This window comes from Emys orbicularis, chromosome 1 (genome assembly GCF_028017835.1).
Source record: "Emys orbicularis isolate rEmyOrb1 chromosome 1, rEmyOrb1.hap1, whole genome shotgun sequence".
NCBI classification, from domain to species: domain Eukaryota; kingdom Metazoa; phylum Chordata; order Testudines; family Emydidae; genus Emys; species Emys orbicularis.
In genome coordinates, this window is record NC_088683.1 from 343,384,967 (window position 1) to 343,398,262 (window position 13,296).

The window sequence follows — 13,296 nt, forward strand, 5'->3', positions numbered from 1 at the left end:
GGGCCAGATCCTGGGATGATTCTGAGACACACTTGGTGCAGCTCAGGTGCTATTTTATGGTCCCTGATCTTGGAACCATCTAGCCATTGTCCAAGTACTTAGTCTAAAAAAGAGCAGTCACAGGACAGCTCTATTTTATGCCAGCTGGAAGAACATGAATAGGGCTTCTAGGTACTACTACTAATAATTAACAATATGACCCACATCCTCCTTTCCAGCTCATTTGTTTTTAGGACCAAAACTTTTTTGTGCTTCTGAAGTCTATGGACAATATTTTCCTTCTCAAATGCCTTTGCACTCGCAGGTCACAGTTGTACCCAGAGTGCTAAAATACTATGCAAGAGTTATCCTCTCTGGGCCCAAAAGGAGCGGGACCTTTTGAGAAATGTTGTTGTTGCAAAATTTCCAGCCTGCTATTGCAGTTCAAACGATCTCTGAATATGTGGATATTTATCAAAACCACAACCAGACTTTCAAAGGTTCTCCAGCACAGCTTAGTATGTGTATTAAAATTAACTTCATTCAACAGTTAGACTCTTCACATCACTTTAAACCTGTGCAGATATAAAAGCCAGTAAAGAGGCTGCAGATATAAAAGCCGCTAATGTGGCTGCTTCAATACCATGGTGATGAATGAAATATAATAAATACCTAGATATATTGGATAGAGACATAAATACAGAGAGATGATATAGGATTCATGAAAGACCCTCTTCAACATTTATACATTCTAGCACTGCAGTTGTGCTACTGTAGCGTAGACGTGTCCTACACCAGTGGAAGGGGTTTCTTCCCATCGTAGTTAATCTACCCCTTCAAGAAGTGGTAGCTAGGTCAATGGAAGAATTCCTCTGTTGACCTAGTTGTGTCAACACCCGGGGTTAGGTTAACCTAAGCATGGTGCTCCAGGATGTAAATTTTTCACACTCCTGCATGAAGTAACTAGATTGATCTAATTTTTCAGTGCTCAAATTCAAATTAAGGGCCCAATCCATCTCCCATTGACGCCAATTAAATCTTTTCATTGGCATCAATGGGAGGTGGATAGAGCTTTAAATCTTAAAATTGAGGTTTATGCAATGCATAGAGTTTTTTGTAAGTACTTTACACAGGAATGAATTTTACCCTTAGGGTACGTCTTCACTACCCGCCGGATCAGTGGGTAGTAATCTATCGGGGATCGATTTATCGCGTCTCGTCTAGACGCGATAAATCGATCCCCGAACGCGCTCCCCGTCGACTCCGGAACTCCACCAGAGTGAGAGGCGGAAGCGGAGTCGACGGGGGAGCCGCGGCTGTCGATCCCGCACTGTGAGGATGCAAGGTAAGTCGATCTAAGATACGTCGACTTCAGCTACGCTATTCTCGTAGCTGAAGTTGCGTATCTTAGATCGACCTCCCCCCCCCAGTGTAGACCAGCCCTTAGAAAGCAGCTCAAGATTTATAGATGGTAAACAGAGTTATATTTGCAAAGCTGATATTGGGATCCTTATTTTACCCATTGTTATTAGCCGAACAGGTAACTTTTTCATGCAACAGTTTTATGATTGTCCTTCTCTGTGCAAACTTGTCAGCCTAATGTGAAGGATGTTATTTTATTGCAAGACAGTGTCAATGTTTGTGGGACATAAAACATAAGCGGAATCATGATATTGGTATTTAAATACAAAATATAAGCTGGATACAAGGTATACATAAATAACATTTAAACACAGGAAGAGAACTGGATAAAATATAAACATTCAGGCAAATGTAATGATATCGAGTGAGGGATTTTACTGCACAATTTGTTTAGTAGCTATTATCAAATAGCTTAATCAAATGTTCATGTAGCTCATCTGTAATTAAAAAAGGAAAAAAGCAGCAGTCCATACTGCACCTACATATGGTGCAGACTTCAAAATATCAGTGCTTAATCTGTGCCAGGACCAAGCTCCGGCATCCCTAGGCTTGGCAGTTCATAGCCCTGGCACCACAGGGCTTGCCATGTTAGTTATGAAAATAAAAAAATTGCTTGAGCCCCGGCACCTACTTGCATGAACCCTGGCACCTCTTTCATTACAAATTAAGCACTGCAGAATATCCTGGAAAGCTCACTTTTCATGGTATTTCTAGTTCTCCTCAATCAGTGCAGGTACACAAGGGCAGAGCTAGGATAATATTACCTGGTGCCAAATAGAAGATGTGGCTGTTTCATCCCTGAGTTTAATATATTTCCTGTTTAGCTGAAATTACAGGAAAATGTCAGCCGTCCTAACATCACTCACATTTTGAATACTTGGTAGTGCTGAGTCCAAAGGTAAATTTGGGGATACCAGACATAATGGGCCATTTCTCAGTTATTGATTGGCATAGCCAGCAGAGAATTAGGCATAACATCTCCATTTACTATAGTTACTGGGAATCCTGTTTTTATGTCCCATGTTAAGGTAGATGTTTCAGGACTGAAAAGATAGTGGATTAATGAAAATCAGACACTGAGGTGTGGAAAATTACATACTGTAGCACACTTTCTGCCCCTTAGGCAAAGTTTTTGGTAAATCACTCTAGGGTGGGGTACTACCAAGTTGCTACAGTCTTATGTTTCCTGAGATTAATGTCACTTGCCCTCCTTGGAGCAAGTCAATATGCTAGAACTTATTTATTTATGCATCTCACCATTTGTCTGCACAGCATTTTACAGGGAAATATAAATATAATTTCCTTTACCTGAGAGGCTAATATCTAGAATTATAGAAATGTAGGTCCAGAAGGGACCTAGAGAAGTCATCAAGTCCAGCCCCCTGCACTAGTGCAGGATCTAGTAAATGTTGACCGTCCCTGACATGTGTTTGTCTGACCTGTTTTTAAAAACCTCCTGTGATGGAGATTCCACAACCTCCCTTGGAAGCCTGTCCCAGAGTTTAACTACCCTTATAGTTAGAAAGTTTTTCCAAATATCTAACCTAAATCTCCCTTGCTGCAGATTAAGCCCATTACTTCTTGTCCTACCTCCAGGGGACATGGAGAACAATTGATCACTGTTGTCTTTATAACAGCCCTTAACACGTTTGAAGACTGTTTTCAAGTCCCCCCATAGTCTTCTTTTCTCAGGACTAAACATGCCAAGTTTTTTTAACCTTTCCTCTTACATCACATTTTCTAAACCTTTTATCATTTTTGTTGCTCTCCTCTGGACTCTCTCCAATTTGTCCACATCTTTCTTAAAGCATGTCATCCAGAGTTGGACACAGTATTCCAGCTGAGGCCACACCAGTGCCAACTATAACAGGATTATTACCTCCCTTACCTTACTTAGAACACTCTTATTAATTCATTCCAGAATGGTATTAGCCTTTTTCGCAACCGCATCACACTGTTGATTCATATTCAATTTGTGATCCCGCTGTAACCCCCAGATTCTTTTCAGCAGCACTACCACTGAGCCAGTTATTCCCCCTTTTATAGTTGTGAATTTGATTTTTCCTTTCTAAGTGAAGTACTTTAGACTTGTCTTTATTGAGTTTCATCTTGTTGAATTCAGACCACTTCTTCAATTTGCCAAGGTCTTTTTGAATTTTAATCCTGTAATTCAAAGTGCTTGCAACTCCTAGCATACTCTCTAAACATACTCTCCACTCTGCTATCCAAGTCATTAATGAAAATATTGAATAGTACCGGACCCAGGACTGACCCCTCTGGGATCCCATTAAAAACACCCTCCCAATTTAACAGCAAAGCATTCATAACTACTCTTTGAGTATACTCTTTCAACCAGCTGTGCACCCACCTTATAGTAACTTCATCTAGACCACATTTCCCTAGTTTGCTACCTAACTTTGGTGAGCTCCTTAGGATGTTGGTACTCAATATGGGTCCAATCGAACTCATCCTAAAGTCCATGGAAAGACTACCATTGACTTCAGTGGCAATTGGATCTGGCTTTGTATGACTGGCCCAAGGTGACTCGTGTCACCATCTGAAATAGTAAGCAGTTAAAAATTAGAAGAAAAATCCCCCCTTTAAAAATGATTGCCGTTACTCCTTGTAGAAAGCATCTGGCATCTTAGCTCTCCGAATCAATGTGTCAAAGCATCTGCAGTGACACCACTGAATACTCAGAAGATCCTCTGGGTTTGGCCAGGACTGGAGCTCTATTGTAGAGTGAACATTCTTTGGAAGTCAGAAAGCACTGTAAAGGAGCAGCCTTTCCAGAGTCCATGGGGGAGATGCCAAGACACACAGGAGTCGCCATACAAGATCAGTTCAGAGCTCCATCTAGTTCCATATCCTGTCTGAGAGTAACCAGTACTAGTTGCTTCAGAAAGTGCAAGAAATCCCTGTATCATATTCATCTAGGTATTTTATCATTGTGATTTTTTTTAAATGATCATTCAAACATTTTGCCTGCAGTAAGGCTCACAGATCTGTAATTGCCAGGCTCACCTCATGTCTTACTTAAAGATAAGGAACAACATTTGCTACCTTCAAGTCCTCCAGTGTAGAGAGGATTGCATGTTTGTGTTAGGGTTCAGTACTCCATTCTTAAATTAATTCAAGACCCAGGAATCTGATCCTGGTGGCTTGTTCCACATTCATTTAGCACTATGTTCCACCACCTTTCCTTTTGACACCTCAGCTACATAGGAATTGCCATACTGTATCAGACCGATAGTCTATCTAGTCCAGTATCCCATCTGACAATAGCCAGCACCTGATAATTCATAGGAAGGTCCAAAAAATCCTGCAATAGCAGATGTCAGATAATCTGCCCCTGAATTATAGTCTCATCATAATCCCTAATTGTTAGAGATTGATTTAAATCTGTTAACATGAGTTTTATATCCCTCTCATATTTTTTGTTCATATTAGCTATTATTTTGAATGCCAATGTTCTCCTTATAAATGTTCAACCCCTCTTTGAATCTTGCTAAATTTGTGGTCTCTATACATTCCTGTGGCAGAGTTCCATAGTCCAATTACACAGGGTGTGAAAAAGTATTTCCTTTTTTTTGTTTTGAATTTTACATCTTTCACTTTCCTTGAACATCCCCTGGTTCTTGTGTTATGAGAACAGAAGCTCCCGATCTCCCTTCACTAGCCCATTCATTGTTTTGTATCCATTCTCTAGCAGTACATTCTCTTTATTGTCTGAAAAGGCTAGTTAACTCCCCACCATCGTCTGTGGCAAAGACTGATCTGAAATAGTCATTTAGTTTCTCACCAATGTCCTTATCATATTAAGTGCACCTTGTAACCCGTAGTAGCCCACATGATCTACTGATTCTCTTGTAGGCTTCCTGCTTCTGATAAATATAGATATATAATCTTATTTGGTTTTACGTCTCTGCTCTTCAAATTCCCTCTTCGCATTCTGATTTCTAGCCTATGTGTTACCTGCTAGAGTTTATACACATTTCTGTTGGCTTCACTTGGGTTGGATTTCCACTTTCTCTTTAGCTCAAATACCCTCTTGTAACTTGCCATTTACCCAGACTAGGTTTTCCGCTTCCTTTCTTGTTTAAGGGTATGTATGCCTTTTATGACTCGACTCTGACTGTTTAAATAGCCTCCGTGTTGAGTCTAAGGAGTTTAATGTCCTTATTTTCAATGTTAGGGTCTTTTTGACTAGCTTCCTCTTTAAAAAATAAATAAAAATAAAGGATCAGATCTTCAGCTGATGTAAATTGGCATATATCTATTTACTGTAATGGAGCTATGCTGATTTATACCAGCTCTAGTATTTGGCACAAAATAAATAAAGTTTGGTCAAAGTGTTAGCTTTCGATACACACCCTTCTCCAGCAACATTGAAGTGGATTATATTGTTATCACTGGGTGAAATCTTGGCCCTTTGAAGTTAATGGCAAAACTCCCATTGACTTCAATAGGGCAAAGATTTCAGTCATTATCACTTAGGCCTAGATCTTGAAAAGTATTTAGGCACCCAATGCTCATTAAAATTAATGTCTCAAAATCAGTGACTCAACTGTAGTTACTTTTTGAACCAGCTCACATGGAAGAGAACATGTCACTGGGAATCTTCTCCCATCCCACCTCCCAGAAGACAACAGAGATGTACTGTGTTTAGCTTACTAACGATGGGTAGAAAGAGTCGGCTAGTGGAGGGAAAGGAGGGAGAGAGTCTTGATGGAGGGAGGAAAGGGAGAGAAACAGAATGCTGTAAGGGATCAGTGTTTTGGGGATTGGAAGGGGTGAGGGAAGGAGACACGTGAGGGAATGTAGAGGTGAGATGACAGATTGATGTTGGTGGCTAGAAAAGAGTAGCAGTACAATTGAGTGGGTAAGGAAGGAAAGGCGCAGAGAGCCTGGGATGGGGAAAAGGAAAGGAGATATAGAGAGTGGGAATTAGATGTGAGAGAGAACATGGAAAAGAAGGGAGAGAACACAATGCAGGGGGGAAAAGAAGGGAGATGTAGGGAGAGATGAGGAATAGGGGAAGGCTACAAATAATAATGGAGGAGAATATACACCCATATGTAAAGAAGAAGGAAAGAATGTGGTGTGAATGATGAGAAATGGGAAAAATGAAGAAGAAAAGCACAAGACACAATTACATTTTTTAAAGTTTATTTAGGATGAAGTTGAATGCCAGAATTGTTAAAATACCATGTGCAGGAATGTTTTATTTTCTACAGATGTGTGTACATTTACCTATAGAAATATCTATTTCTGCAGATATATACATAATATGTGTATATATATATAATTACATGTCTATATACACCAGTGTTCTGATGCGTGGGGGGAAAGAATGGAGGAAAGAGTGGAATTATTATTTGTATTATAGTAGCATCTAGATACCCCAATCAAGATCAGAGTTCCATTGTGCTAGCTGCTGCTTATGATCCTGTCTCTCTCATCTCGAGAGCACTAGTATCTATATAAGAGCTAGTTTGGGATTGGAATAGTAGAGTTATCTATGTCTATATAAATAGGGACTGAAAGTCTCAGAAGTGACTAATGACCTTAATGAGACCTGATTTTTGAGGGTGATTGTTCAGCTGAAAATGAGGCCCCTATAAAGATATCTCAAGTTTGGCACACGATAATTGAGGCACCCAAAATCATTAGTCACTTCTGAAAACTCAGTACATTATGTCAAACAGAACAAGTTAACTTATTTGATCATTCCCACATATGAAGTTTTGTTTAATTTTGCAACAGGTTGGATAAAATTATTTCTCCTCCAAAATTAGACACTATAAAAGCACTAATTTCTGTAAATTCAACCATGTCTAGAGATCAGAAATTGCTCAGGATCTTACAAAAAGGCTAGCTAGAGTTACATAACTGGACAAGTGGTGCGGAGTCATACCAATTAGGATATGAATTAGTAGGAAAAGCCTTCACAAATTCACTCCCTTTCCCCCAAGCACAATTGAGAAACAGACTTTAGTATGTACATCAAGCCTGCAGTTGTAATGCTGCCCAAAGGAGGGAGGGATAGCTCAGTGGTTTGAGCATTGACCTGCTAAACACAGGGTTGTAAGTTCAATCCTTGAGAGGGCCACTTAGGGATCTAGGGCAAAATCAGTACTTGGTCCTGCTAGTGAAGGCAGGGGACTGGACTCAATGACCTTTCAAGGTCCCTTCCAGTTCTAGGAGATAGGATATCTTTATTTATTTATAACTCCCAATGTAGTAGGACAGAAAGATCAGGCCCTAAAAGCATCAGTCCTACCAATGCCCCACACTCTCTTCACTCTCCTCTTCTGCTGAACATGAATACCAACCTACACTTTTCTATATAAAGGCGAATGGGACATTTTATTTCACTCAGTTCTGTGAGCCTCACATTATATGAAGGCTGTGAAACATTTGCTTTTGATCATTCCTTAATTGTATGGTGGATGATTCATAATTAAACAATTTGTAATTATTGGGATCTTAGTATAAAACCTGAGACAGAATAGTGTGTCTAAATTTGGGGGATATGACATAATGGTGTCTTGATTCCTGAAGAGAAGGTTATTAGTGATATTAGTTAAAGTAATTGAACTTGGGTTCTTTATTCCCCGAATCCACACTGCTTAGTTGCAACCTTCAGCTCGCACCCTAAAACTCTCCCTCTGTCTCCACACAAGAGTTCACCAGCTTTTTCAGAGAGAAGGTAGTCAAGATCTGAAGTGGTCTTTCCCACCATAGAGTTAGAAGGGACCGCAAGGGTCATCTAGTCTAACTCCCTGCCAAGATGCAGTATTTGTTGTGTCTAAGCCATCCAAGACAGATGGCTATCCAGCCTCTCTTTGAAAAGCTCCTGTGAAGGAGCTTTCACAACTTCCCAAGACAGTTTGTTCCATTGTCCTACTGTTCTTACAGTTAAGAAGTTTTTCCCGAGATTTAATATAAATCTGCTATGCTGTAGTTTGAACCCATTGCCTCTTGTCCTGCCTTCTGTGGCAAGAGAGAACAATTTTTCTCCATCTGTTTTATGACAGCCTTTCAAGTATTTTAAGACTGCTATCATGTCTCCCCTGCCTCCCTTAATCTGCCCTTTTCCAAACTAAACATACCAAGTTCCTTCAGCCTTTGCTCATAAGGCTTGCATTCCATCCCTTTGATCATCTTTGTTGCTTGCCTCTGGATCCTTTTCAGTTTCTCTACATCTTTTCTATATAGTGGTGACCAAAATTCCTCCTATTTCCTCTGTCCCAGCACCCTGTCCTCCTTTTCCCCTGTCACCTACACCAAAGTTTTGGCCTGCTCTCCTCCTCTAACCCTTCCACTGTCTCAGTGACCCCATCCCCTCTTGTCTCTGACATCCATTGCCATCCACTCTCACCGCCTCCTGACCTTCCTCAATATCTGACTCTCCTTTGCTCCTTCCCTTCACAATTACAAAGATACTCAAAATCAACAAGATGAAATTCAATAAAGACAAGTGCAAAGTACTATACTTAGGAAGAAAAGTCAAATGCACAACTCTAAAATGTGGTGGCTAGGCAGTAGTACTGCTGAAAAAAGGATCTGGGAGTTGTAGTGGATCACAGATGAATATGCGTTAATGTGATGCAGTTGTGAAAAAGGCTTATCATTCTGGGTTGTATTAACAGGAGTGTGGTATGTAAGACACAGGGGTAATTGTCCCATTCTATTGACACTGGTGAGGCTTCAGCTGGAGTACTGTGTCCAGTTCTGGGCACCAGACTTTCAGAAAGATGGGGACAATTTGGAGAGAGTACAAAGGAGAGCAACAAAAATGATAAAAATTTAGAAACGCTGACCTAGAATGAAAGGTTAAAATCACTGGGCATATTTAGACTTGAAAAAAGAAGATGGGGGTGGGTGGGGAGCATGTGATAAGTCTTCAAATATGTGAAGGGCTGTTACAAGGAGGATGGTGATCCATTGTTCCCCATCTCCACTGAAGGTCGGGTAAGAAATAATGGGCCTAATCTGCAGCAAGGGAGATTAGAAAGTTTTTCCTAATATCTTAACTATAAGGATAGTTAAGCACTGAAATAGGCTCCAACAGAGCCTTAACACAGAGGGCTGGACTAGATGATCTCTTGAGGTCCCTTCCAGCCTTACATTTCTATGATTCTATAATTCTATGCTCCAGTCTCTTCAAAAAGTCATCTCTTGACCCACCTATCTTTCCAACTCCTGCCTCTTCTCTCTTCTTCCCTTCACCTCCAAAGTAATTGATTCTTAGCATTCCTCACCTTCTCCACTACAACATTAATGGTGATAGTCTTGAATGTCCATTTCTCTGATTCTCCCAGTCATCTTCACACCTTCTTTCATTCTGCATTCTACACATGGAAATCTGACTGAATTGACCCATAAGCCACTACCTATCTCTACCCCCCAAATCCATCCTTAAGAGTCATTTCTTCCTGATGCCTAAAAATGAATTTGTGGGACAGTCATATGTAGATAAATATTTAAGGTTAAGAAGAGAATATGTATGTTCAAAATAAATATGTTTATGGTATCCCTCTCCCTGACCCTCAGCATGTTGCTTGGCCTCATGAATTGTAAACTGTTCCTAGCACATTGTGGGCACTACTGGACCTAATAATATGCATTAATAATTCTATTATGAAAATAATGCTTGTCACTAGTGAAATCTTATGATACCACCATGCACTTTGATAATTAAATTTAAGTTTATTCTCACTATCATATTCACCAGTAACTTCTTTGCACTGTAAAATGAACAAAGCAAACCATATCAGCCTACCTAGACAGAAGTCCTGATCATCCTTCCTCCTCTATGATTTGATGTTTCTGTCCATCTGAGCTTTACAAAGATGAGTGAACAAAGATCTATTCGTTTTCATCAACCAATGAGCACTAGTCACAGCAGTGTACTCCCAGACCCCCAGGGTTATTCAGAGCAGAACTGACACTTCTCTCAGTCTTTGGGACATGCAAAGGTACAGTGATTCATATCTATGGGATCTGATAAGTGATAGATCTATTTGTCTAAGGACTGGTAGGTTGCTGTAATTTTTTCTCTCCCCACTTACAGTATTTTCTCATCAGCAGAGGTAAAGGTGGCCTCAGAGTAATAGGAGGAATTTTAAAATATGGAGGAATGTCATTATCTTCCTCCTAACTAATTAGACTTCTACATGGAGTAAAGCCCAATAGAAGCATATTGTTTTAACCATACTATATTATATGGCTTTCTAAGCTACATCCTGCCCTTAAAATATAATCATGTTATCAAGTTACTAAGCAATTGATGACTAAACACAGTCATTTGCTAAAAGAAAACTGCTTTTAGATGAAAACTCAGCATCATGCCTTTTTCAGTTCAATATCTTCCTGATAGGTTATGTTCCCATATTTTCATTTTTCTGTCCCTTTGACTTATTTTTCCTACTGAAACTGATAAAGGCTAGATTCCTTTTTTAAAAATTATAATAGTATCTAAGTATTGACCAAATGATAACAGAATAGTAATGATAGCTGTGTATATTGTATTCTTTCCAATTTCATTTATTTCTGCTTCCTAGAGAAGCATTTTTCTTTGAAAAGCAAAGGCAACCTAGTTCTTAGCTCCTCCTACTGTTCAATTCAAGTCTAATTAGTATATCTATAGCAGTTACTAGTGTCAAGTTACATAAACCAGAGCTTCACACATCTGAAATGATGTTTGTACAAGTCTTGTGCTTCAGCTGAACTACAAGAATACCATTTGTACCAGGTACATTAATAAATAAGATAAAGAGATATTTCAGCCTTTCTTATAGTAAATGAAACCTAGTGTATTGCACTGTTAACTGGGAGGAAGGCATACAGATAGTTAAAGCACCAACGATAAACATTTAATGAACGGAAGTGTCATCTCTTTACACACTACTTCATCTTTTGTATTTAACACGGGGACTGAATTTTCCTCAATTCCCTTCAGTTCAAGAACTATCCACAATGAATGTGAAACAAGAAAACACTGAAAAGACCTTTGCAAAAGAAATGAACCTCCCTGAAATAGCCCTGCATGCTTAAAGTACTTTAATAATGATATATTACCAACTATATTTTATTAACAAAGGGAGGGTTCATAGCGAGGCTCCCGATGTCTCTCTTTGATCTAAAATTCGACCGAGATCATGTAGCACCAAAGTAGTCTCCCATTTAGCATAGGGATGGTATGGGGGCATTCTGCGTCTAACTTGGATCTGGTCTTGACAAAGTTTTGTTACTTAGGACTGAGTTCCTTCACGTCATAAAATAATGCTATTGAAGATCTGAAGTAACAGTGCAATCCCGGAACTGCTTGTAATGGGAACTCTAACGAGCTCGTTCACTGCAGTTAGTGGGGATAATAACACCTTCCATTACATCCATATACCTAACAGTCGACTGAGTACAAATATCTTATGAACAATCTAACTTTTTAGCACTTATAAATGAACTCCTGTTCGGCTGAATCCAGCTGTAGGCAGCACGGTAGGTGGTATAACAAAAGTCCATACAACGGGACATAAAACAACAATGGGAAGCAATTCTAAAAGAGGCATGGCAGAGCAGTCCCATCTGGGTACCACTTATTTCCTCCCCCTGTCTAGTTCTGTGGGGCAAACAAATCTCTAGCCACCTGCATCTTTAGCCAACCCCAAACTGAATAAACTGGGAGGCAAACAGAAAGTTTATCAGTTACATCACCTCAAGAAATAAACACAGACATGATTCGAAAAATCCCCTTTATTTGGTGTTTAAGGATGACCAAGCAGGAGGCAGAAAACGTTGGTTAATAAATATGAAGATTACTGTGAATTTGATAAACCCGCGGACAGTGGATAGTCTCTCTCGCCTACACACACCCTCAAAAGTACACTTAGACAAGTCTGAATCTGAGATTTCCCTCCTGATCAGTTTGGGGAAAAGCTTTCCGTTAATCATTAAACGCTATTTTATTAGCCTGCATCCTTATAAAATACACGGAATTATACGCTGCACAAAGATTACCCGATGCGTTGCTAAGATATACTTTGATGCCCATTAGGAGCCAGTGCCGGGTGGCTGAGTGTAGGGATTGGCACAGGTTATGGGGTCAGCACAGGGTCGTGGGTTTAGGACTGAGTTGTGGGGCTCAGCAGAGTTGGGAGGTGAGGGGCAGAGCTCTAGGAGGTGGCCCAGTGTCAGGGTTCAGGGAGGGGCAGCGGTATAGTTTCGGGCTGAGTATAAGGCTGCCCGTTGTATAAAGTTCCCCCCTAGCTGGCCCGGCTGGAGCCCAGGCGTGGGGCTACTTGCGGAGCCGCCTCGTGCTGGGCAGCAAAGGGCTACGCCAGAGTCCAGGGGTTGCTCTGAACGTGCCCCGAAGCGGCCCCGTCCAGCCCGCTCGCCCCCCTCTCACCTGAGTTCCGGAGCTTGCGGTTCTTGAAGACCGAGATGACGACCAGCAGGTTGCCCACGATGTCCACCACGGTGGTGAAGATCAGCACGCTGGACAGCGCCGGGACGACCCAGGCCGGCCGCCGGGCCGCCGCCTCCCGCCCGGCCAAGCCGAAGCCCCCTCGCCCGCCCAGCTCGCAGCAGTTCCTCAGCGAGCCATTCTCCAGCATCGCTGACGCCCGCGCCCCCGTCTCCGCTTCGCCGGGCGCCCCCGGCAGCCTCCCGCCCGGCTCCTCCTAGCATGGGCTGGGGCGCCCCGGCCCCGGGCTCCCCATGGCAGCGCCGGCTGCCGCCTTCCCTCCTGCCCCGGGTGCCCCGGCGCTGCCGACTAGCCGTGCTCGGCGGCGGGCAGGGCTTTAATGGGCTGCGCTCCCCCGCCCCGCGCCCGCTCCCCCGCTGCCTCCCCGGCAGAAGGCGCTGCGGGGCGGCGGCCGGGCGGGGCTG

At 41.7% G+C, this 13,296-nt stretch overlaps 1 protein-coding gene across 1 annotated transcript in view; it reads right to left on the reverse strand.

The window, feature by feature from the left end:
* The window catches only part of MTNR1B (melatonin receptor 1B), a 46,447-nt gene extending 33,425 nt beyond the window's left edge, over nucleotides 1–13,022 (reverse strand). Inside the window, exon 1 of the mRNA XM_065414966.1 lies at nucleotides 12,815–13,022. Coding sequence (XP_065271038.1) covers nucleotides 12,815–13,022 — 208 coding nt within the window. The remainder of the gene's footprint in view (nucleotides 1–12,814) is intronic.
* Nucleotides 13,023–13,296: the final 274 nt, after the last annotated feature.